General features: G+C 39.1%; 1 protein-coding gene across 2 annotated transcripts in view; it reads left to right on the top strand.

Annotated features, from left to right (window-relative positions):
• Nucleotides 1-24,139, top strand: part of dspb (desmoplakin b) — a 43,220-nt gene that overhangs the window by 5,730 nt on the left and 13,351 nt on the right. For both annotated transcript variants that reach the window (XM_067418292.1, XM_067418293.1), the window contains exons 4-19: nt 409-574; nt 3,568-3,693; nt 4,820-4,879; nt 7,689-7,856; nt 8,409-8,513; nt 8,657-8,752; nt 9,141-9,266; nt 9,368-9,520; nt 10,297-10,451; nt 11,195-11,321; nt 13,856-14,042; nt 14,501-14,676; nt 15,359-15,537; nt 18,313-18,451; nt 20,170-20,363; nt 23,731-23,893. In XM_067418292.1, coding sequence (XP_067274393.1) covers nt 409-574; nt 3,568-3,693; nt 4,820-4,879; nt 7,689-7,856; nt 8,409-8,513; nt 8,657-8,752; nt 9,141-9,266; nt 9,368-9,520; nt 10,297-10,451; nt 11,195-11,321; nt 13,856-14,042; nt 14,501-14,676; nt 15,359-15,537; nt 18,313-18,451; nt 20,170-20,363; nt 23,731-23,893 — 2,320 coding nt within the window. The remainder of the gene's footprint in view (nt 1-408; nt 575-3,567; nt 3,694-4,819; nt 4,880-7,688; nt 7,857-8,408; nt 8,514-8,656; nt 8,753-9,140; nt 9,267-9,367; nt 9,521-10,296; nt 10,452-11,194; nt 11,322-13,855; nt 14,043-14,500; nt 14,677-15,358; nt 15,538-18,312; nt 18,452-20,169; nt 20,364-23,730; nt 23,894-24,139) is intronic.

Here is a 24,139-nt window from a genome sequence, read left to right as displayed (position 1 = left end):
GACCTAAATATAGTGCCTCAAACAGGAAGGAAATAGTGTTAGTAAATTTCTTGTTTGGCAAGGCTAAAATGGCAATTTGGCTGACAAGGAAGAATAAAATGCTTCTCAGTGGAGGAATTGATCCCTTACATTTGTTCAAAGCTTTGGTAAAAAGTAGGTTCATTTTGGAGTATACATTTTATGAATTAATAAATAATACTGACTGTTTTTTCTCGTGCTTATATAGCGTATTTTATGTATATGTAGGTATATTTTTTTGTGTTTCGTGTGTAGGGGGGGTGTAATGTAATTGTTTTATAATGTTTGTAATTAAAAGAGGTTTAAAAGTATCCCTCTCTCTCTCTCTCTCTCTCTCTCTCTCTCTCTCAATCTCTCTCTATCTCTCTCTATCTATCTCTCTCTGATCAGTGTGAATATATTCTCGGAGCAGATCAGAGATCTCAGTGTTGCTCTGAACCCTCCTCCGCAGCAGCAGCAGCAGCAGCGGGCCGGCAGGACGGTCCGCCGCAGCGTGAGCCGTGAGGAGCCGAGCCGTTTCTTCAGCGAGGCCATGGCCTGGATCCTCCAGCAGAGGGTAAGGCTCGCACTCGCCGGCCCGGCTCTTTCCGAAAGCATGGCCTCTACAGGCACTTTTGAGAAACGCAGCCTAGGACCTCATGTGCCCTTTACACCATGTTTCACCCGACAAGTGTCACGTGTCAAGCAGGATGTTTGCAGGCCATTATAATTAATCACTGTTGTGAATATTGCAATAATTTTAATGTAATTATTATTATTATTTTTTGGATATAAACATAAAAAAAAAATGATTTAATCTTATATTAAATGTTTAATATAAGACTTAAATATATTGAGAAATACAGTGGGTACAGAAAGTACCCACTCTTTGTCATATTGCAGCCATTTGCTAAAATCATACAATCAATAATCAATAACACACAGTTAGGTGAAGCAGGATTCTCAACCAATGAGATCTCAGTGTGGGCAGAGCCTCTCAGCCTTAAGTGACAGAAATAGACACCAACTTAAAAGCTCAGAGATAGCCGTTATCGCTATATTTCGACAGGGAGAAGTGTTTCCTGGGAGAAACAGAGGGAGACAAAATGAAAAGAGAAACTTTGATCAGATGAAATGACGCTCTTAGAGATTAGAGCGTGGCATCCTGCCAAAGTACACAAACCTTCAGTGCGAAACTGCCTCCCAGTCGCCACAGAAACACTTTACAAACTCGCTCAACTGAACCAGCTTTACTCTCTCTCTCTCCCACGGCGAGTCCTAAAACCCCAGAATTCCTCCGACTCCCGCAGGGGTCAACAACACGACACTCCCGCCTGTCAGAGAGGTCAGAGTTAATGAAAAACAGACTCTTACTGAAGAAAAGAGCCAGACAATGTGTGTGTTTTCCCAGCTAACGGGAGACGTTCTGGCAAGGTTCTCTCAAAGTTATGAGCAAACGTTTTTCCAGAGACTATTCATTCAGAGTTATCTGGTCTATAATAATGTTCTCGTAGCGCAAAACATTTATGCATCGTTCAAGAAGGTTTTTTTAAAGAAACATTGACTTTCATCTAATATTTTTAAAATGTTGCAGCTTGTTTTTGAACGTCCAGAGAATATTTGAATGTAACATGCCAAATTAGTTTTAAGAATGATAAAATTGAATGTTCCCTTTAAAGCAGCACTGGGCAACTTTTGCTCTCGGGGTCCCCCTACAGTTGGAAAAAATAATGTCCTCAACTACTGTCGTAAGATCTGTCCTCCTACAACAGGGGATGCCATCGCGCGTGCATTTGCTGACATGACAACCCTGATAGTCCTGAACTAGTGATGCGCGGGTCGTCTCATAACCCGCGGACCCCGTATGTCTATTTAATGGTCGCGGGTGCGCGGCGGGTTGTAAAAATATATCCAGTGGTGCGGCGCGGGCCAAATAACTTCATAAAAGCGTCCCGCGGGTCGGTGCAGCACTAACAGTTCCCCTGAACACTGCAGGAGGAGTTCACATGCAGGTGTTCTTCTGGCGGCGCGTGTGAAATGTCTTCATCAGGTACAGTCAGTGGCATATGTTTCAGCATGTCATATGAATATAATTTCATGGGATTTATTTTTTTCAAACGCCAAATAATCGCGATGCTCACGTTTACAAGCCAGCGTCATTATAGTAGTCTATTGGTTAGCGTTTTCCAGAATCTATATGATCCTTCAGTTCAATGTTTGAGTGGTCGGTAATCACCGTAACAAGCAGGACAGCATCGGTCGGGCACGCCTCCTTCAGCTCACGCCGACGAGCAAACGCTGGTCACATGCTGATACTCGTCCTGCCTTTAATCATTGATCAAATTAATTGCTTTCCTCCAACAAAACCTTTTCTTTCTTATTTGTCTGCGCTGCTTCGGACATGACTATATTATCCGACGAACAAAGTTGGGCTCGCACGTCCGAATGTAAGGAAGTGTGTGTGTTGGTGGAAGTGACGTATATGCCGTAAAGCTGTCGAATTTAGTAGTTCTTTTTGTTCTTTTAAAAGTACGATTAAAAACGATACAGACCCCATCAGGCTATGGCAGACGTGTCATTCAACCTATTGTAAGTCGATGTATCATCACAAGAGTCTTGAAAATATATTATGACGGTTGAAAAGTTACCTAGTGCTGCTTTAACATTCCCATAACCAAAAAACTGGACGTTTTGAACATTTGGAGAACCTTCAGAAAATACTGCTGCTTGTAGACATTGTGGGGCCAAACCCTGTTTTTTTGTTTGTTTGGATATTTTGGATATTATTTTTTTGATTTCATCCACGGATTCGATATGACAAACTGTTCAAAAGGGATTAGCAAAAAAAAAAAGTTCAGATCTCATGACCTGTAGGTGATGCTGTTCCCAAATTTGGCATGAACCCTCAAATCATGGTTCCAATGAAGTGTACCAATTTTTGTTTCGGTTGATCAAAGTTCGGCCGGGATACGGGCTCAGAACCAATTTCGGGTCGACCTCATTAAGTTCACGTCATCATAACTTTTAAACAAAGATGAGTAAAAAAATTATATTTAGTCATGGCTGTGCGGCTTGGCCCAAAGATCAACAGACCAGATATTGGATGAAATTGAACAACATTTATAAGACGTTGAATGTGATCAGCATGAAGAGAGGAATCAGGGTTTTTTTTAACCTAGATCAAATGGTTCAAAAGTTAAAACCATTTCAATATTTAAAATCTGAACTGGTGGTGGCGCTATAGAGCTCCGAATTTGGTAAAATTGCCTTTCTTTACCATCACTACAAGTGTGCCAAATTTAATAATTTTCCTACTTTTGGTTCATACGGCTGCCATTGACTCCCATTTGGTAAGAATAATAAGTTAACAGAACACTAATGGAGACAACAGAGCCCCTAATAATAATAATATCGATGTTGGATTTTAGTCGACTGTCTAAGCTTCCTTTGCCTAATTTCAGCTAGATGTAAATGTAGAGCTGCTCAGATGTTAAGTGTGTGTGTGTGTGTGTGTGTGTGTGTGTGTGTGTGTGTGTGTGTGTGTGTGTGTGTGTGTGTGTGTGTAAGCAGCGTCTGATAGAGACGTCGTCGTGGGGAGATGATCGAATGGCTGTCGAGCAGCAGATAGCCAATCACAACATGTTTCACAGCTCCATCCAGAGAAGTGTGGAGGTGGATCGAGCCCGAGCGGAGCTGGTGAGTTCATGAGAAAACACACACATGTGGCCTTCAGTTCACAGATATTGGTTACGGTACGGCGGCTGGACTGGGTCAATTATTCAGATTTGGTTTTTTCGACTGTGCATTATTTTGTTGTCATGCCTGGACCTGGTTTGCTTTTAAACATGCAAAATTTAAGGTTAGAGCTTAGAGTGAGATTTATTACTATACATATCACCGTAAAATCACAATACAAACATAAGAAATATATTTTTACAGAAAGAAAATATACTTTTTTAGAATCATAAGTGCTTTTCTATTGCGAAATTTAAGCACATACTTATTTCATATACAGTATGTGTGTGTGTTGTGTGTGTGTATATATATATATACACACAACACACACACTATCAGTGGAAAGTTTGGAGTAATTAAGATTTTATGCTGTTTTTGAAAGAAGTCTCTTCTGCTCACCAGGGCTGCAAAAAAATACAGTTTTTTTTTTTTTTTTTTAATATTACAATTTTAAAAAGGAGCTTTTTAATTTGATTATATTTTTTAATGTAATTTATTTATTACATTGCAACAAGGACAGTGTAAAATTAAGCATTTAATTAATTAAGCATTAAAATAAATAAATAAAAATGTATATGATTTATATACATTTAAAAAAGAAATGGATCAACAAAAAGAGTAAAATGCAGTAAAATGTTTGAAATATTATTACTATTTAAAAAAAGTTGATTTCTACGATATATTTTAAATACATTGCAACAAGAACTCTGTAAAATAGTGTTACAAATAATTTAATGAATGAAAAGGTATATGATTTATGTAATTGTTTTTACATTTAAAATCCCACAAAGCTGCGTTTATTTGATCAAAAACACAGTAAGAATGATGAAATATTCCTCCAGTGTAGATCATCTGTTCTCTGTGTGAATATATAGTAAAGTGTGATTTATTCCTGTGATCAAAGCTGAATTTATCATCATTACTCCAGTCTTCAGAGTCACTGATCCTTCACTAATCATTCTCAGATGAGGATCTGATTATTAAAAAATATTTGCAGTTATTTCAAACTTTTGTCAAAATGTGTATTAAGGTTATTTAAATGAATTTCTATAAATCATGGTGATATTTATTGTGTCTTTACTTCTAGGCACGAAGCAAAGACCAAAACAATCTCAACAAACTAGAGCAAGAATGGGACAGTCTACAGGTGAGACGCTTCAAAACGTGATTAAAGCGATGTTCCCTTCAATGCACATTTTGGGAAATTACATAAAAAAATGCTGCATGGAAGCTCCGTAATTCGTATTCGCAATCTATGTGAATAGATTTAAAAAATGTGCATATTAGGGATGCAACAATACAGTTAGTCCACCGTAATACACACGTTTTTTCGGTTGTCTTTTTTTGCTCTTCTATTCTTAGGCGACAGGAACAGACAGAGGTTAAGGAGAAAATGTTTTTATTGTACTACTCTTTCTTTATTTTACTTAAAAGACTTGAAAAACCTTACTTAAGCTTAACTTTACTTTAAAAACCCTTGTACACATTCCTGGTGTATGTATAATATAAAATAAATATATATAAAGATTTACAGTGGCAGCTCAGAGATGTACAGCAGCATTTAAGTATGAAATTGAATTAATAAATGTAGGCTAAAATTAAAACTACATAGTCTTCAATATGCAATATATATTGATTGACAGCTACTGTATATACTTTATTCAAGAGCAGTGAGTGATTTTTTTTCTCTTTGTTTTTAGCTGTTTTAGTGCTGTCACTTTAACCACTTCAGCTCTGCACCCCCTCTTGGACCCACCGGTGGGTCCAAAATTGCATCATCATAATCTTTTTAAAAAATCTATAACTTGCACACCACAAAACTAGACATATATGGTATCATTTGAAAGATTAGAACCTCAGCTTTCTTAATAACCCAATAACTTCTGCATTTATATTACATAGAAGAAAATAATACGGCCTGAATTCGACCCCCCCGCAACGACCACCCCTTGAGAAAATCATGCAAATAATATAAAATTTCATATTTTTATCACACAAACACACCTAAAATACACAAGTCATATATCAAATGAAAGCTATCAGCCTCAGGAATATCACTGAGCAGTTAATTTCACCAATCCACTAATTTACAGTAAATGTATTATCAAAAGAATCACAAAGATGGAAATGACTCCTTTGAACAAGCAAACACATGAGTCATATTCCTGTTCGGATATATTCAACCCTATATCAGCTTATTCCTTAGGTTGTTTGCTTCAAAATGAGACTATTTTTACATGTCTGTGAGCAAGTATGGCCAAATGACACTGTAAAATGTCACCGATGTCCAGATCAAAACATGTGATGCAGACAAATACTCTTATTATTGCTAGTTTTGATTGTCGGTGTTAGCCACGATTTTTGATGATGTCATCACATATTGCATCATGCTACAGAAAAGCTGAGAATCTCAGCTCTTTATAGACATGTGGATCATGATTCTAGACCAATCAGAGCCCAAGATCTCCTTTTACAAAGTTGAAGAGGCGGAGCCTTCTTTTCGATTTCCTAGTGGCCAGTTTATGTCAGTGGAGATGAGTTGGAGTTGTTAGACACTTTGGTCAGATAAATCTCAATAACTTATATTTGCAAGGAGATATCAAGAAAATTCTTTTTTCCCGTTTAGTGCCAAATTATAGAATCAACAGAAACTTCCAAAAAGCTTGGATCCCAAAATGATAAAAAAATAAAGATTTTTAAATACAAAATTAATTAAAAATAAATCAAAATATTTATTTTTTATCTATGTTTATCATAAGATTGTGAATAGATACAATATAATATATGCAATAGTCCACCAATGTGTTAAAATTTAGAGTTTTTTCTGTAAAATGAGATTATTTTTATCAATTTACTCCAATGTATGTGGGTAGGGCGCTCTTAAATTCAGATATTCCAAATTCTCAAAAAAATGCAAAATGTGCTGCAGAGCTGAAGTGGTTAAGACGTGTTCGCATCTCATATATATATATATACACACACACACAGTTTTACTTTAACTTTAGACATAACCGACTTATATATGTTAACCTTGTGTGTGTTTGACAGTGTTAGCACAGTAAGATTACTTAGTTCATCTTTGTTAAAGCTCCACTGTGTGATATTTTCCCCCATCTAGCGGTGTAAAGGTATATGACCATCCGGAGAATATTAGTTTCTGTTCCTCTCAATTCTGATTTCGTTTTAACTCCTACGGTGGCTGATTTAGTCCAAGATTAACATGGCAATCCCCCTCTTCACATTCGACACGGTGCCATCGAGTGTTAAAACACGAAAGGCGAAGCTTGAATTTACGGGTATGTCCCTCTTTGGCTACTGTACTTTCAAGATGGAGGGGCAACATGGCGACCGGCACTCGAACCCCTCACCCGTATGTGTTTTCAATGGCATATTATAAACTTACCAGAATACTTTATTACTTGAAAGAAGTAAATATACATTAATGAGCACATATATTTTTGAAAGAACTAAGTGTTTTTAGCTAAGAATAAACTAAAAAAGTTACACAGTGTAGCTTTAAACAGCTTTTGATTGCGATAACAGCTTTTGATCAGGCATTTAAAACAGCTACCACATTGGGTCCTAAGCGGACACGATTTCACAGGGGGACAGGATTTGTCATGACACCGCCATGTTAGGTTTTGTTTTCTTTGCTGCTGGCGCGTGCGGCTGACGTCACATATAGGCAGACTGAGTAACGTTTAACGCCTTTATCATTAAAAGAGCTAATAAAAAACATCCAAATAAAGTCTGACGTGCTTAAATCAAATGCGTTATTTCCTCTTATCGATACAATCGATCAATATTTTAAAACGATATTAGATCGCTATATGTCGTCCGGAAGGCCACCTTGCCGAGCACAGATGTATCGATTTATATTCTTATGATCCAACTACATCAATGTAGTAGATGAATCGTTACTCCCATAGTTATTAAGCATCAGGTTTTGTCCCCAGAACACCTCATATCAGCGAAGGATTCAGCTGCAGGATCTGCACAGCATTATTGAGGAGATCTCCAGCCAGATCATGTGGGTGAATGACCGTGAAGAAGAGGAGCTGGTGTTCGACTGGGGCGATAAAGGCATCGACCAATACGTGCCGCAGAAACAGGAGAGCTTCTCGGTGAGACATGGGTGCATTAAAGGGTTAGTTCACACAAACATTTTAGTCCTGTCATTAATTCCTCCTGTGGTTGGACACCCGTCAGACCTCCGCTCATCTTCACACACAGATGAAGATATTAGTGTTGAAATCCGATGGCTCAGAAAGGCCTTCATTGACACCAATGTCATTTCCTCTCTCAAGACCCATAAAGGCACTAAAGACGTCGTTACAAAGCCCATCTCACTACAGCGGCTCTACAATCATTTATGAAGACACCAGAAGAGTTTTTGTGCGCAAAAAAACTAAATAACAACTTGTATAGTGATGGGCTGATTTTAAAACAAAGCTTCGAACCGTTATGAGTCAGTGAATCGAGTCATGATTCGGATCGTGTGTCAAACTGCTGAAAATCGATTCACTGACTCATAACGGTGCAAAGCTTTGTTTTGAAATCGGCCCATCACTATATAAGTCGTTATTTAGTTGTGGATCTGGTGATCTAAACATCTGCTTTTATAAACTATATTAGTGTTTGGAGATATTTAAGTGATTTATTTTCATCTGTTTCAGAATCTCATGAGTGAACTGGAGCAAAAGGAAGTTCAACTGAACGTCCTCAAAACGAAGGTGGACAGTCAGCTAAAGAACAAACACCCAGCGTCTGACAAGATACAGGTGAGTGCGTGTGTCCTAGCGTGTGTGTGTGTGCGAGTCCTAGCGTGTGTGTGTCCGAGCGTGTGTGTGTGTGTGTCCTAGCGTGTGTGTGTGTCTGAGCGTGTGTGTGTGTGTTTCTCACTCTGTCTGATGGTCTCCCTCAGGCTTACATGGAGACGCTGCAGACCCAGTGGAGTTGGCTCCTGCAGATCACCAGATGCATCGGAGTCCACCTGAAGGAAAACGCTCAGTACAGTCAGGTTAGTGACACGGCTTATCACACTCAACTCAAACTACTCTTGAGTGAATTATTCAATGACTCATTCATAAACGCTTCACTTGTTTCATTACTGGATGTATAAGTGTTTTTGAATGAATATCTTGAGTAAATGATTCAATGACTCACTCATAAACGCTTCACTTGTTTCATTACTGGATGAATCAGTGTTTTTGCCAGGAAACATTTTGCTTTTGATTTGGTTTAACTTGAAATACTAAAATATGACAATAAAAAAATGTGTTTTAAACAATATAAATAGTTTTAGTATTAAACAATAATACATTTTTTTACAATGACACCACAAAACTAAAGCTTTGTATGTAATTAAACAGAAAATATGAAAAAAAATTCTCTACTGTATTGTGCAGTTCTTCAAGGAGACGACGGAAATGAACAACAAACTGCAGAAGGAGCACGAAAGCATCCGCAAGAACTTCTCCTGCGATAAATCGACGCCGCTGCCAAACCTGCTGGAGCTGCTGCAGGATCTGGAGGTGAGGATCGCTCGGGTGTGAGCGCGTCTGAGCGCAGCGGGGTTATGACCGTGTGTGTGTGTGTGTGTGTGTGTGTGTGTGTGTGTGTGTGTGTGTCTCAGAGAGAGCGAGAGCGGTTTGCGGAGCAGAGAGAGATGTTGCAGCAGCTCGTGCTCAAATCCAAGAGCATTATCAGACTGAAACCCAGAAACCCAGAAGAGAAGATCACGGGACAAATACTCGTGCAGGCGCTGTGTGACTTCAGACAGGACGAGGTGATGTATACACACACACACACACGCACACGGGTTTTTTTGTGAAGTGTGGAGACTTTCCATAGGCGTAATGGTTTTTATACTGTACAAACTTTATTTTTTTAATCCCCTCACACTGCCCCAGCTCCTAAACCTACCCAACACACACACATACACACACACACTGTCCCTGCCCGTTAACCTACACACACAAAAACACACACACACACACACACACACACACACACACACACACACACACACACACACACACACACACACACACACACACACTGCCCCTAAACCTACCCATCACAGGAAACATTCTGCATTTTTACTTTCTCATAAAAACTCCTCCTGTGTGATTTATAAGCCTTTTGAAAAGTGGGGCCATGGGTAATGTCCTGATATGGCACTACCCATGGCATTATACACATTTGTGTCCTTATATAATGCACACACACACACGCACGCACACACACACACACACACACACACACACACACAAACGTATACACTAACAATCAAACTGTTTCTGATCAAGAATACAGTAAGAATGATGAAATATTCCTCCAGTGTAGATCATCTGTTCTCTGTGTGAATATATAGTAAAGTGTGATTTATTCCTGTGATCAAAGCTGAATTTATCATCATTACTCCAGTCATCAGTGTCACATGTATAAAATGAGAATACAGTAAACATTTTAAAATATTATTACCGTTTAAACTAAATTGTTAGTCTGGAGGGCTGTAATGGTTGTGCATTTGTCAGAGTGTGTCTGTTATGGCGTCTGTAGAAGACGATCCGAAAGGGAGATGAAGGGATTCTGAAGGATAACTCTGAGCGAACCACATGGCTGGTGACGGGACCGGGAGGGCTGGACATGCAGGTGCCGTCCGTCTGTCTGTTAGTGCCGCCGCCCAATCCACTCGCCATCAGCCTGGCCAACAAGTAAGACAATAACAACATTCGTTCAGTTCATTTTGAAGAGAATCTATGATTCAATGACTCACTCATGAAGACTTCACTTGTTTCATTACTGGATGAATCAGTGTTTTTGAATGAATCTCTTGAGTGAATGATTCAATGACTCACTCATAAAGGCTTCACTTGTTTCATTAGTGGATAAATCAGCGTTTTTGAACAAATCTCTTGAGGGAATGATTCAGTGACTCACTCATAAAGACTTCACTTGTTTCATTAGTGGATGAATCAGTGTTTATGAACAAAACTCTTGAGTGAATGATTCAGTGACTCACTCATAAAGACTTCACTTGTTTCAATACTGGATGAATCAGTGTTTTCTAAACAAATCTCTCGAGTGAATGATTCAATGACTCACTCATAAAGACTTTTCTTGTTTTATTATTGGATGAATCAGTGTTTTTGAACAAATCTCTTGTGTAAATGATTCAATGACTCACTCAACGACACAGAACACAGATCTGAATGTGTGCTGTGATTAGACTTGTCAAAGCTTTAAGAGACATTTAGGAATGAGATCAGGTGGTCTTGTTTGTTTTCCTTCATTTGCACACTTTTAAAAATTAAGTTGTAGTTTGCAGTGTTTTTTCTGTAGTATAAGGCATTTCAGTATGGCCTTCTGCACACGCGTCAGTTTGCCTTCTGCATATATGGGAATATGATCAGTGTTTTGTGTAGATATGACTGTGTTTCACTGTGTTTGACTGCAGGAATTCCCAGTATTATGAGGCCATTCTAGGCGTGTGGAATAAGCTTTACATCAACATCAAGAGCATGATCTCCTGGCAGTATTGTCTACTGGACATCAACCGCATCAACTCGCTCACCATCAACATGGTAACTTTCACAGGCCAAAACTATCCCTATATAAAATTCGCTGCATGTTCTTACTATAGGGTTAGGATTAGACTGTGGTTAAGGTTAAGGGGGTCGCACACCGGACGCGGAGCTCGGCGGCGCGCCACGTCTTTAAAATTCGAACACATTGTTTTCAATGAGTGTACACACACCGGTGGCGGCATTCGGCGCCTGTCCGTGGCTACTCAGGAAGTTGTTCTAAATCCTGCCGCGCCACAGAGCGCCATTTCAAGGCTTTATATTAAAAGTATATTATCGTTAAAGGGGTACTTCAGCGCTGGGAAGATGAATCTGTATTTAAACTGGGTCATCAATGCAGTAGAAATGTGAAATTATTTTTGAATTTGGTGTCTTCTAGACTGAGAAAAGACAGAAAATGTATTTTTGTCTCATGGGGGTGAAAGACTACAATTCCCAGAATGCTTCGCTGCCCTGTGCCATTCCCAACGCCACCAACTTGATTACAGTGACTGAGTTAGAGGAGACACTACAATTAAAAACTGAACGTGTCTGTTTAATATAATGAGTGAGTCACCGCGCGAGTATCACAGCACTGAGCACTAACTGCACGAGTGATGAGAGCTGAGGTAATCGCGACTACACTCGCGGCATACATTCACAACGCGAGTTCCGTGTGGCGCGTTTCAGTTCATGCCTTTACAAGCTTAACTTTCATAGAAATTAATTTGAGAAGTTAAAAGACTTACATTGCGCACCATAGCTCCGTTTAAATGAGTGCCTGTAGCTGCAAGCTGAGTGTTATCTCCATCCCCCATGCGCGGATTCAAAACATGTGGAAATGGCTCCCTCTGCTGGCTGTAGTCTTTAGCCTTTGGGCAAACATTCCTCCTATGATGCAAAAATCGTCAATTTGCATCATAGGAGGAATTTTTCCAGAAATAAAATGCATAAATCTCTTGTCTCGGGGAGATATGAGGGGGGAAAGCACAATAATTTGAATATACTCCAGGGTTTCTACTGATACAAAGCCATATGCTAATCGCTGAAGTAAGCCTTTAAGGTATACTGATTTCAACCTTTGCTACAAGACACATTTGTTTTCCATTCTGAGTTCAACAGGTTGAATAAAGTCTAAACATATTTTGGGGAAATGTATAATAAACGTAGCCTTTTAAAATACTCTTAGAATGTGCGCGTCCGGTGTGCAATACCTGAGACGCTGCACGGCGCGCCGCCGAGCTCCGCGTACGGTGTGCAATACCTGAGACGCTGCACGGCGCGCCGCCGAGCTCCGCGTACGGTGTGCAATACCTGAGACGCTGCACGGCGCGCCGCCGAGCTCCGCGTACGGTGTGCAATACCTGAGACGCTGCACGGCGCGCCGCCGAGCTCCGCGTACGGTGTGCAATACCTGAGACGCTGCACGGCGCGCCGCCGAGCTCCGCGTACGGTGTGCGACCCCCTTAAGTTGCACAATATATAGTGCACAGACAGCTTTTCATTTAAAAGCATTAAACAATGGAATCAACTCCCAGACAGTCTAAAGTTGTCTGTAGATCAGAATAATTTCTCTCAAATTAAAGAAACACATCCTCGATAACCAGCTGTGTCAGCATCGGCACGTTTACATTTTATAAGTGTAAATGTTTTTGACCATGTAGTATATATTTTATTTTGTGATGGTTTTTTGATTAGTGTTTTCCTAATATTGCATGTATCTGTTTGTGCTACTGAAAGTTATTTGTAATGTAATGTTTTAATATTGTGTGCACCTGCCCGGGGACTGCAGATGGAAACTAGCATTAGCTTATTCTGGTACAAAACATATTTTTGTAAGATTAATGTATTTTGTACATTGTCCCTGACAAATAAACGTATTAAATAAATAAAATACTTACATATGATGTGTAACAAGGAAAATGTAAAATAAGTGCTACCAATGTTTTAAAATATGATTTATATATAAATTTGACATATAAATGCTCACCGAAGCTGCATTTATTTGATCAAGAATACAGTAAAACAGTGAAATATTCCTCCAGTGTAAATCATCTGTTCTCTGTGAATATATAGTAAAGTGTGATTTATTCCTGTGATCAAAGCTGAGTTTATCATCATTACTCCAGTCTTCAGAGTCACATGATCCTTCACTAATCATTCTCATGAGTTTTTGAGCTTAAGAAACGTGTTTATATAAATACATATGATTTTTGTTCATTTCGCAAAGCAAATAAGACAATAATTGAAGTTTGATTACTGTGCATGGTCAAACTTTATTTTAGGGTTCAGTTATTAACTATTAAGTAGTTGCATATTACTAGGATATTGTCTGTTTATTAGCACTTATAAAGCACATATTAATGCCTTATTCTACATCCCTTAATCCGACCCAATACCTAAACTTAAATGCTACAAAAACTACTTTACTAACTGCTAATAAGCAGTAAAATAGGAGTTTATTGAGGCAAAAGTCGTAGTGAATATGTGTTCCCCATACTAAAGTGTTACCCTGTGCATTAACAAGCATGCACTTTGCCTTTGTTTATTTGTAGCTGGCCAAAATGGGTCCAGAAGAGACCAACAGCATCATCCGAAGTTTGGAGATGCACTTCCAGGAGTTCAAGAAACACAGTCAGGGTTCAGAGCTGTTCGCGGCCGAAGACCAGAAGCACATCGAGACCCAGTTTACAGGAGCCCAGCAGCACTACGGCAAACTAGTGGTGGATCTGCCCGCGTACGGTTAGTGTACTGTAGACACACACATACTAAGGCTGCTCCATATTTCTGTGATATACACCGACCAGGCATAACATTATGAAGTGAATAACACTGATGATCTCTTCCTCATGGCTCCTGTTAGTGGGTGGGATATATTAGGCAGCAAGTGAACATTTTGGCCACAGGGTCATGGGCGGCCAAGGCTCATTGATGCACGTGGGGAGCGAAGGCTGGCCCGTGTGGTCCTCCATCCATGTGTCCATATGTCCATGTGTCCTGCCATCCATCCTCAATTCAATCGAGCATCTGTGGGATGTGCAGGGAAAGGGGGATCAACACCATATTAGGGGTCATAATGTTATGCTTGGTTGGTGTATATTGCAACTGTAAAAAAAATTGCAGGAATTTTCACTAGATTCATTATAACAGACACACAGTGAAGCTCTGTGGTGTAAAGTCCTGAATGTTTTGTGCTGTAGCCGCCAGTGGAGAAGGATCCGAGTTCGCCACGGCGGTGAGTGTCAAACTGCTGAAGCAGCTCAACACGCTCAGATTGAAGCTGGAAGGCTCCGAATCGTCCCTCGTCAGCTTCCTGTACATCCCATTAGGAGAGGACGCACCTGAAGAGTGCAGCCGCCACATCACCAGCACACAGGTGACCATCACAAACACAACACACACTTTTATTGACCGTTTTTATACATGATGTTTTATTAACACATTTCGGGAGGAGCATGTCAGATAATTAAACCTAATTAAACATGAGTGGAGCTCTATCCGCTTAAGTCGTGACGTAAGGAACGCCGTTTCTGGGTCCAAGCCTCAACTCGTGTTACTTGAGAATGCCATCGAAGCCGTTTGAGCGCTATTTTTTCATATTAAATATCAAACATTTAAAAAAGTTAAACATTTTAAATACTTACAAGAAGTATTTACTAGACACGCAAAAGTAATTGTCTTGTTTTGGGGAAAAATAACTCAAAATGAAGAGAGTTTTTGCTTAAAATAAGATAAATAATCTGCCAAAGGGGTGAGAAAAATAATCTTAATTTCTCAAACAGAAAACAAGATTATTTTGCTTACCCCTTTGGCAGATTATTTAGCTTTTTTTAAGCAAAAACTCTCTTCATTTTGAGTTATTTTTCCCCAAAACAAGACAATTTTTACTCGTCTAGTAAATGTTTCTTAATGTAAGAATTTTTTGATATTTTGACTAGAAACAAGACAAAAATACTAAGTGAGAAAAGCATTGACGCTTCAAATAAAGAACATTGTTACACCAGTAGGTGGACAGAAGTGAATGAGAAAGTGTGATGTTCATTTATTGGTGTTTTCAGGTGTTTCAGAAGGACGTGCAGACGCTGAAGGGAGATTTTCTGAGCCTGCGAGACAGCGTTCAGACTGAACTCAAAGATGCGAAGGACACTGATAAAGCCAAATATCTGCGGAGTCAGCTGGACATAATCAACCAGAGGATCCTTAACCTGGAGAAGTACACGGCTTCACATCTCCAGAGGTACTGCGCTCTTCATATGTGTCTTATTTCAACGGTACAGTACAGGGCCGTACCCAGGATTTTCTAAATACCGAGGTCCAATATGAATTTTGGAGGATTTGAAAAAAAAAACCTTTCCCTCCTTTACATATGCATTTTAAGACATAAGAAAATCAAAGAATCAGCTAATTGTAGCTTTAAAACCATGGCAGTGTGCAGTATGAATTATTTTAAAGGGGGGTGAAACACTCAGTTTCAGTCAATCTCATGTCAATCTTGAGTACCTATAGAGTAGTATTGCATCCTTCATATCTCCGAAAAGTCTTTAGTTTTATCATATTTATAAAAGAAATATGGGCTGTACCGAGTCTTTCCGGAAAAAACCGAGTGCCTGGAGGCGTATAGTGTGGGCGGAGCTAAAGAATGACAAGCGCGCAAAGCGGTGACGTCCTCAAGCGTGGAGAAACCCATCGCTATCTCAGCTAATACAGATAATGATCCAGAATCAAATCTGAGGCTGAAATAAATTGAACAGGAGAAACGGCAACAGCAGGACGTCCGTCTCTGTGGTATGGACTGTATTTAATGGCCTGTCAACATTTGTGTGTCTTTACTCGCAGTTTATGAGGACATGATTCGGTTTATGGACTATTGTATGCGACTAGACCTTAGAAGTAGCAAGCAAAACAGTTTTGCACGTCAGAATACTGTAACGTTATACAGAACAACAATGGAGTAACCGTTAGCGCATTTGAATGACGAAGCACGCGATCGTGTCGTTTACTGATGTTTACTCACGCGACGGTAGCCAATAGCAGAGACATTTGAAGCAGTTTAAGTTAACTCACCGGCTGCTTCCAAAGCAGGACCGAAGCTTTATCGCTGGGACTGCTCCGTCAAAAACACACTTCTTTGGTATGATTTGGTGAAGTTCTGTGACAGCAGTGGCGTGTAAATCCATTTTGAGACGGAACTGAAACGATGTTGTGAAGCTTCCCGTCATTTCTGCGTTCAAATCGGTTCAAATGCAGCGCTGCCTTCCCGGAATGCTGTGCTGAAGCGTTGAAGTCGCTCGACGTCACCCATAGGAATAAAGTGGAGCGCGGCGCGACAGAAGTGTTCACGGACGACTGGATCTGCATCTGAGATACTGTTTACAGCGTGCTCTAGTCACGTGCGTGCGCACCCTACCGGGAGAAGAGCCCGTACGGCCCATACAAGGACCTTCCGCTCTTTTTAACGTCAAGCCGACCCATACTCGAAAAAAACTCTCCGAAACTTGTGAGAAACCGGAAGGAGTATTTTTAACACAGAAATACTCCATCAAACGCCCAACATTAGTTTCTGAAACTTTGTCTATGTTTAGGATGGGAATCCAAGTCTTTAACAGAGTAAAAAGCTCAGTATGCATGAAACAGCATTTCACCCCCCCTTTAAGAAGACAACAGATTTTTATAAATGAGAATCTGGTTAAATGTTGCAAAAAAACTATACTCCAAATTAGAAAATCAGTTTTGTTGTTAAATTGAGCCAAAGACGACACATGTGTGACTCCGTCTTTGAAAACCTAGCTAAAGTAAATTTTTGTGATTTACATTATGTAAAGAACATTATTTGATCATAACCAATGAGTGAAATCTAAATGTGATGCTCCTAATCTCAATATTAGATTATGAGACTTTAGGCTGGATTTCACAGACAGGAATAACATTATGTGTAGCAATCAGGAATATATTGTCGGCTAATGCTTTCTCTATTCTGAGCACAGTGGGCTACCTGCTCTTTCTGTCTCATCGCCATCATCTTCTCTCTTTCTCTTTTCCCCAGTCTCCTTCTCTTGCTCTGTATCTTTTCTCTTTTCAAAGCTGAGCTTTGTTTGAAGCAGTCTTTTCATTTTCGTCTGTATCGGTAAAAACAAAGATGTAAATTTACTGAAGGCTTCCAAGAAAACCAGGTCAAGAAACCGTTATTAGTTTGCATCCCTGATTATTAAGCGCTCTCGCGGTGTTGTGATGTCAAACATCAGTCGTTGTTCGAAGCGCCGGTTGGTGGTTGTGGCATTTGTCCCGCCTCTCCTCCACTGTGATTGGACACTGATGTTCACCCAAAGTTGAACTGTGGACGCTCAACGCGTAAAAATGGACAAAACCTGCCAGCTGTTGGCGCTATTGAAAAGTGCGGCGCATCCATTGGAAACAATTGAAAACATACGCCGGGCGAGGCGAGAACACCTGTTTGTACACGCCGCCTTAATAAGCTATTAGTTTGCAACTTCTATTATGTACACCTCGGAGAATTACCGAGGTCCGGACCTCAGGTCGGGGACCGAGGTCGGGGACCTCAATGGTGGGTACGGCCCTGGTACAATACCATTTAGATGTTTGCGGTAGTTAAGATTTTTCTCTTATGATCACCAAGACTGCATTTAGTGGCAGCGGCTAATCTTTTGTAACATTTTAGGTGTTTTACTGTCACTTTTGATCAATTTAATATGTCCTTGCTGAATCAAATTTGAATAAATCTGACGCCAAGCTTCTGAACAGTAATCAGACTTCAGTTGTTTTGTGTTATTACATAATCTAAGTTTTTATAATCTAGTGAATGAAAGGTCCTTCATGTCATTTGATTATATTCTGTTTTTATTTGGAGCTTGATGGACCGGATTGGATGATTCATATTAAATGTCTGATATCAGATTCTCTTCAAAACAAAATACAACAGAAAAATCATTATAAATGTGATTCTACAGGACATATCGCAAAGTATAGCCGTCCTCAGAGTTTTAGTCTGTTTCAGGTTGAGTCTGGTGAAGTCCCTGCTGAACGATCTGCTGAAAGCTGAAGATATGGTGAAGGTTTATGAGGCTCGACTGACAGAGAAAGAGACGGCGTCTCTGGACCCAGAAGAGCTCCAGAAATACCAGAAAGTGCTCCAGGTGATCATTACTGAAGCGCTTATTAACATGTATATTATACATACATCTCGAATGTGAGTTTTTTGATGATTTATTTATGCTGGCATACATGCAGAACATGTTCTTGCATTCAAAGTGTGAGATATTGTGCAATAAAATGCAGAATTAAGGGGTCTCAAGATTGTTTTTAATGGCCAAAACTGAAAATATTAAGTACAATTCTTGTTTTCCAGTAAAATATCTAAAGATCATTAAAACAAGACATTTACTAAGAAGCAAAACTGTGCAATTAAGATATTAAGACTGAAATAATTTTATTGTTGTTTTAAGAATTCACTGCAAAACCATATTTCTGTCTTGTTTTCCAGTAAAATATCTAAACATTCTTAAATCAAGAGACATTTAGTGGAGAAGCAAAATGACTAGGAAAAAGTCTGAAAAATGTCTAAGAAAAAAGGCTAAGAAAAATAATCTTATTTTTTCTTTACATTCATAACATTTTTCTGACCCCAGTGGCAGAGATTTTTTTTTCCTGTTTTAAGTGCAATTTTTAGCAGATCTTTTTTTCCAAGTGATTTTGCTTGTCAAGTATCTTGATTTCCAGTACAAATATCCAATCATTCTTAAATCAAGACAAAATGACTTTTTTGCAGTGTAAATCCAGCCTACTGTCTGATAACTCATCCTTATTATGATGTTTTTTCAGTTTTAATTATTAATTAGGTTCTCATAATTGTCGTTTTTGTGTATGGCATGACATGGAAAGATGAATAGAGGTATAATTTCTGATATCTGTAACCTAAAAACATATTTTTCATTGTTATCAACATTTCCTGGTTTTGAAAAACAAATAAAGCATAAATTCAGTGAGAAAACTCTTAAAGCAAAACTTATGCAATTTTGCTTCTCAAAACCATTTATGTTGTTTTAGGGAGGTTTAGATCTTTCAGAAGAAAAGAAGAAAAAAACATTATTTATCTTATATTATATATATATATATATATATATATATATATATATATATATATATATATATATAAAACAATTATTTTATTTAATTTTTAATTTATTTTTTTCTGATAAAATAATTTGTCCACAGCCCTTACCTCTCCATCATGCCCTATAACAAAGACTTTATGTATATGAAGATGGTGCACTCTGATCACTTATGAATGGGAGAAATTGCAACGCCCAATATGGCGAATAAGCCCCGCCTTCTAAATGAAAGAGCCAATCGTTGATCAGTAAAGTCATTGCATCACTGCAGCTGCCGTTAGAAGCTCCGGTTCCTATTGAAACAGGAAGTGTACTGAGACTGCATTCATGTTAGCTTTTTCCAAGCTGAAAAATGCCGTTTATTTGTCATGATTGGAGTGTTTAGAAACCAAATTTATGATTTAGAAAATAACTAAAAATTAAGAGTTTTTTTTATCTTAAAATAAGCAAAATAATCTGCCAGTGGGGTAAGTAAAATAATGTTGTTTTAAGATAATTCTTCTCACCCCATTGGCAGATTATTTAGCTTATTTTAAGCAAACACTCTTTTAATTTTGAGTTATTTTTTCCCAAAACAAGACAATTGCTTGTTTAGTAAATACTTCTTGTTTTAAGAATTTTTAGATGTTTGGACTAGAAACAAGACAAAAATACTAAGTACGAAAAGCATTTTTTTGCAGTGAGTGAAATGACTTGTCTTAAAGGGACTTTGTTTATATCCAGTACTTTTCCTCCAAACACAGAGTATGCGCAGTGATCTGGGGCAGAAGCAGGATATGCTGAACTCTCTGGTGGCGGATCTGAATAAAGTCCAGCAGAGTAACGATCAGACGGATCAGGGCCATTACAGGTGTATCATCAACATCTGCCAGTACGCCGAGCACGCCAGCCAGCTGTCAGACCGCTGGAAGCGCATCCAGATGCAGATCAACACCAGGTCAGATATACGCTCTCCTTAAAGGAGTGGTAGCATGCGATTTCTCTTTTTTAACTGTAGTTAGTGTGTAATGTCGCTGCTTGAGCATAAACAGTCTCTGCAAAGTTACAGCGCTGAAAGTTCAATGCAAACGGAGATATTGTCTCTTAAAGCTACACTGTGTAACTTTTTTAATTTATTCTTAGCTTAAAGGGGGGGTGAAATGCTGTTTCATGCATACTGATCTTTTTACACTGTTAAAGACTTGGAATCCCATACTAAACATAGACAAAGTTTCAAAAGTTAAGGTGGACGTTTGATGGGAGTATTTCTTTGTCAAAAATACTACTTCCGGTTAGTCATAAGTTTTGGCAAGTTTTTTGAGATCATGCGTCCCCTTTGACGTTAATGGGGGCGGAATTTCCTTGTATGGGCCTTACGGACAATTCTACCGGAAGCGCGTGAGAGAGAGCGAGGGAGAGAGCGAAAGCAACAGCCTACGCCCATCAAAGCGCTGGTTTGTAGGATGCTAAACAGGTGATATAACCAGTAGCTACTGACTTACCCACTGATAGGCCGGCGGTCGATCTGTATTAGCACTTTCCTCACGCGACGGGCGAATCACTTTCCTCACAGAGCGACTCACTTTCCTCACGCGACGGGCGAATCACTTTCCTCACTGAGCGAATCACTTTCCTCACAGAGCGAATCACTTTCCTCACAGAGCGAATCACTTTCCTCACGCGGCGGGCGAATCACTTTCCTCACAGAGCGACTCACTTTCCTCACGCGGCGGGCGAATCACTTTCCTCACTGAGCGAATCACTTTCCTCACAGAGCGAATCACTTTCCTCACAGAGCGAATCACTTTCCTCACGCGGCGGGCGAATCACTTTCCTCACTGAGCGAATCACTTTCCTCACTGCAGCGCGCTGCTGCACACGTCATTATTTAGCTCCGCTCACACGACACGCCCCCACCCGCTCGGCTTTTTTCGGAAAGACTCGGAACAGCGCATCTTTCTTATATAATTATAAAAAAAATAAAGACTTTTCGGAGATATGCAGGATGCAATGCTACTCTATAGGTACTCAAGATTGACATGACACTGACTGAAACTGAGTGTTTCACCCCCACTTTAAAAACACTTTATTTTTAAATATATGTGCTCATTAATGTATATTTACTTCTTTCAAGTAATAAAGTATTTTTAGTATTTAATGTATTTTCAATGGCTTATTATAAACTTACGAGAATACTTTATTACTTGAAAGAAGTAAATATATATTAATGAGCACATATATTTTTGAAAGAACTAAGCATTTTTAGCTAAGAATAAACTAAAAAAGCTACACAGTGTTGCTTAAAATCTTCATTATAAACAAAGAAGTTTTTCACCAAAAACAGCTTGTTTTGATATTGGGCGACCTGTGGCATCACGCGTACAAATACATATATGCATACAAATGCCCGCCTCCAGAGCAAGACATCGACGAACAGTTATACATCACCCCACCTTAGGCCCCGCCCACTGGTACCATAGGCCCCGCCCTATGACAGCATTCAGCTTTCAGACATTTGCATTTTTACTGAAAATAAATGCCCTTCCGATCTGATATGTGATGGGAAAAGGGAGTATAGCAAGTTCAGCAAAAGGCGGATTCAAACCAGTCAATTTGATCGGTTGCAACTTTCACACCACTACACTGTTGACAAATCAGTGACTTCTGTAATTTTGTCTGACCCAATCAGACGTCAGTGGGCGGAGTTAGTGTAAATAGCCTCTGCCAACAAGGCAGGTTATTTGCACTTAGTGTATATAGACTCTTTTACAGCCCACGTGATCAAAGAGTTGTGCCTGCATTTTGGCAACGGAAGTGGTGTTGTTCCCTAGTGGTTCTAACGTGTTAGCAACTCCGAAAGTTTATCAAAACGGTTTCCCAGCATCGAAATGTCTGGCTGTTGCGTTTTTGGTTGCACTAATCGCTATTCCACCAATGGGCTTCAGTTTTATAGGATTCCGACAGGATCACAGCCGTTTCAGAAGAACCGGCGGTACCGGTGGCTGCAGGCGATTAAATGCATTGATTGGAACGAGGACATAAAAATGCTCGCATAAAAAAAATTCATTTACTGCACTTGAAACTTAATTATTTATAATAAACCTCCCAACATTGGCTGCCACTGGTGTGTATAATGTACCCCCATCCCCAGATTATCATATCAATAATCACACTACTTATCAATTTCATTTGTAATGATTTTATTAATAGTTTAATTGCAAAATAACCATTTGAGAAATGTATGCAAGCAACATAGTTGCTATTAAACTATTATAGCATTACAAAATTAAACTTTAAACAGAAGTGTGTCGATACGAATCAATAACATAAAATGTAAGGAAAATGATAAATGTATGTCTGTGTGAAGAATAAGAATAAATGCAGAAAATTGTATTGGACATTCTGTACATGCCCACAGACAGCGTATTCATAAGCATCCGGTGATATATATGCTTGTCTCGGGTGTACACGCTCGGTTTCTCAACTAAATACGTATATATCCGACCACCTGGCCATCTGCTAACGTCTTCTCTCCACTCCACTATAGTACACGGATCTGGTAGCCGTTAACTTTTTAAAATAACTTTCTCGGTTTGTGTTGCTTAATCCGCTCACGTAGCTTGACATGCTGCTGATTCTCGCCACAGTTTGTTGCCAAAATGCGCATACGTCGCTACGTCATCATTGTATACAAACAGTTAAAGGGTCTACACTGTAAAAAAATATTTAAAAAAATGTTACCTGGTTGCCTTAAAATGTTGAGTACATTGAAATAAAAAAAATTAGTAATTTTTTTTAATCGACAACCTTTATTCAAATATTATTCAAAGATTTTGTAAGCATATTGGGTAATTGTGTGTTTTATTTGTGATGATGCAGTGAAATTTTTCATGATTTATCAAATTTTTTATGTAGTTCAGATACAATACATTGAGTTTCTATTTATTAAACCAATTTCCTTCATTGTAGCTGAAATTTTTAATTTCAATAAACTCAACATTTTAAGGCAACCAGGTTCACTTACTTTTTTAAATCAAACCAACAATATTTTTTACAGTGTAGACCAGGGGTGTCCAAACTCGGTCCTGGAGGGCGGCTGTCCTGCAGAGTTTAGCTCCAGCTTGCCTCGACCATCCTGCTGGAAGTTTCTAGTATGCCTATTAAGACTTTGATTAGCTGGTTCAGCTGTGTTTCATTGGGGTTGGAGCAAAACTCTCCATGTCATCCATGAGAAATCCATGTCGAGCGCTTTAGCATAATGTTTTTTCTTCCAGCTGTGGGCCTGAATGAGTTAGCGTATTGCTAATGCCGGTGTTTTTCCTCAGGTTTGATGACCTGGACTCTTACCTGCCGCAGCTTCAGCGATTCTTGCAGTCGAGCTCACGTCTCAGCGGCTGGATCGACGAAACGCAGCGGCAAATCGACACTCAGCAGGCCGTCAAGACCGATGACCTTAAAGTTTACACCCAACTCCTCAACCAACAGAAAGTGAGCTTGGAAAACATGTATTTGAGTAGACCAATAACCCAAACAATCACCCAAAAGACTGAAGCCACCTGTGTTATTTACACTGCAAAAAATGCTCTTCTTACTCAGTCATTTTGTCTTGTTTCCAGTCTAAATATCTAACAATTCTTAATTCAAGATACATTTACTAGATAAGTAAAATGACAAAAGATATTTTTCCTTGTTTTCTTAAAAATAAAATCAAAATTAAGAGAGTTTTTGCTTAAA

Source organism: Pseudorasbora parva, chromosome 15, assembly GCF_024679245.1.
Source record: "Pseudorasbora parva isolate DD20220531a chromosome 15, ASM2467924v1, whole genome shotgun sequence".
NCBI lineage: Eukaryota > Metazoa > Chordata > Actinopteri > Cypriniformes > Gobionidae > Pseudorasbora > Pseudorasbora parva.
The sequence above is the reverse complement of the archived record's forward strand: the minus strand, read 5'-3'. Positions and strand labels throughout refer to the sequence as shown.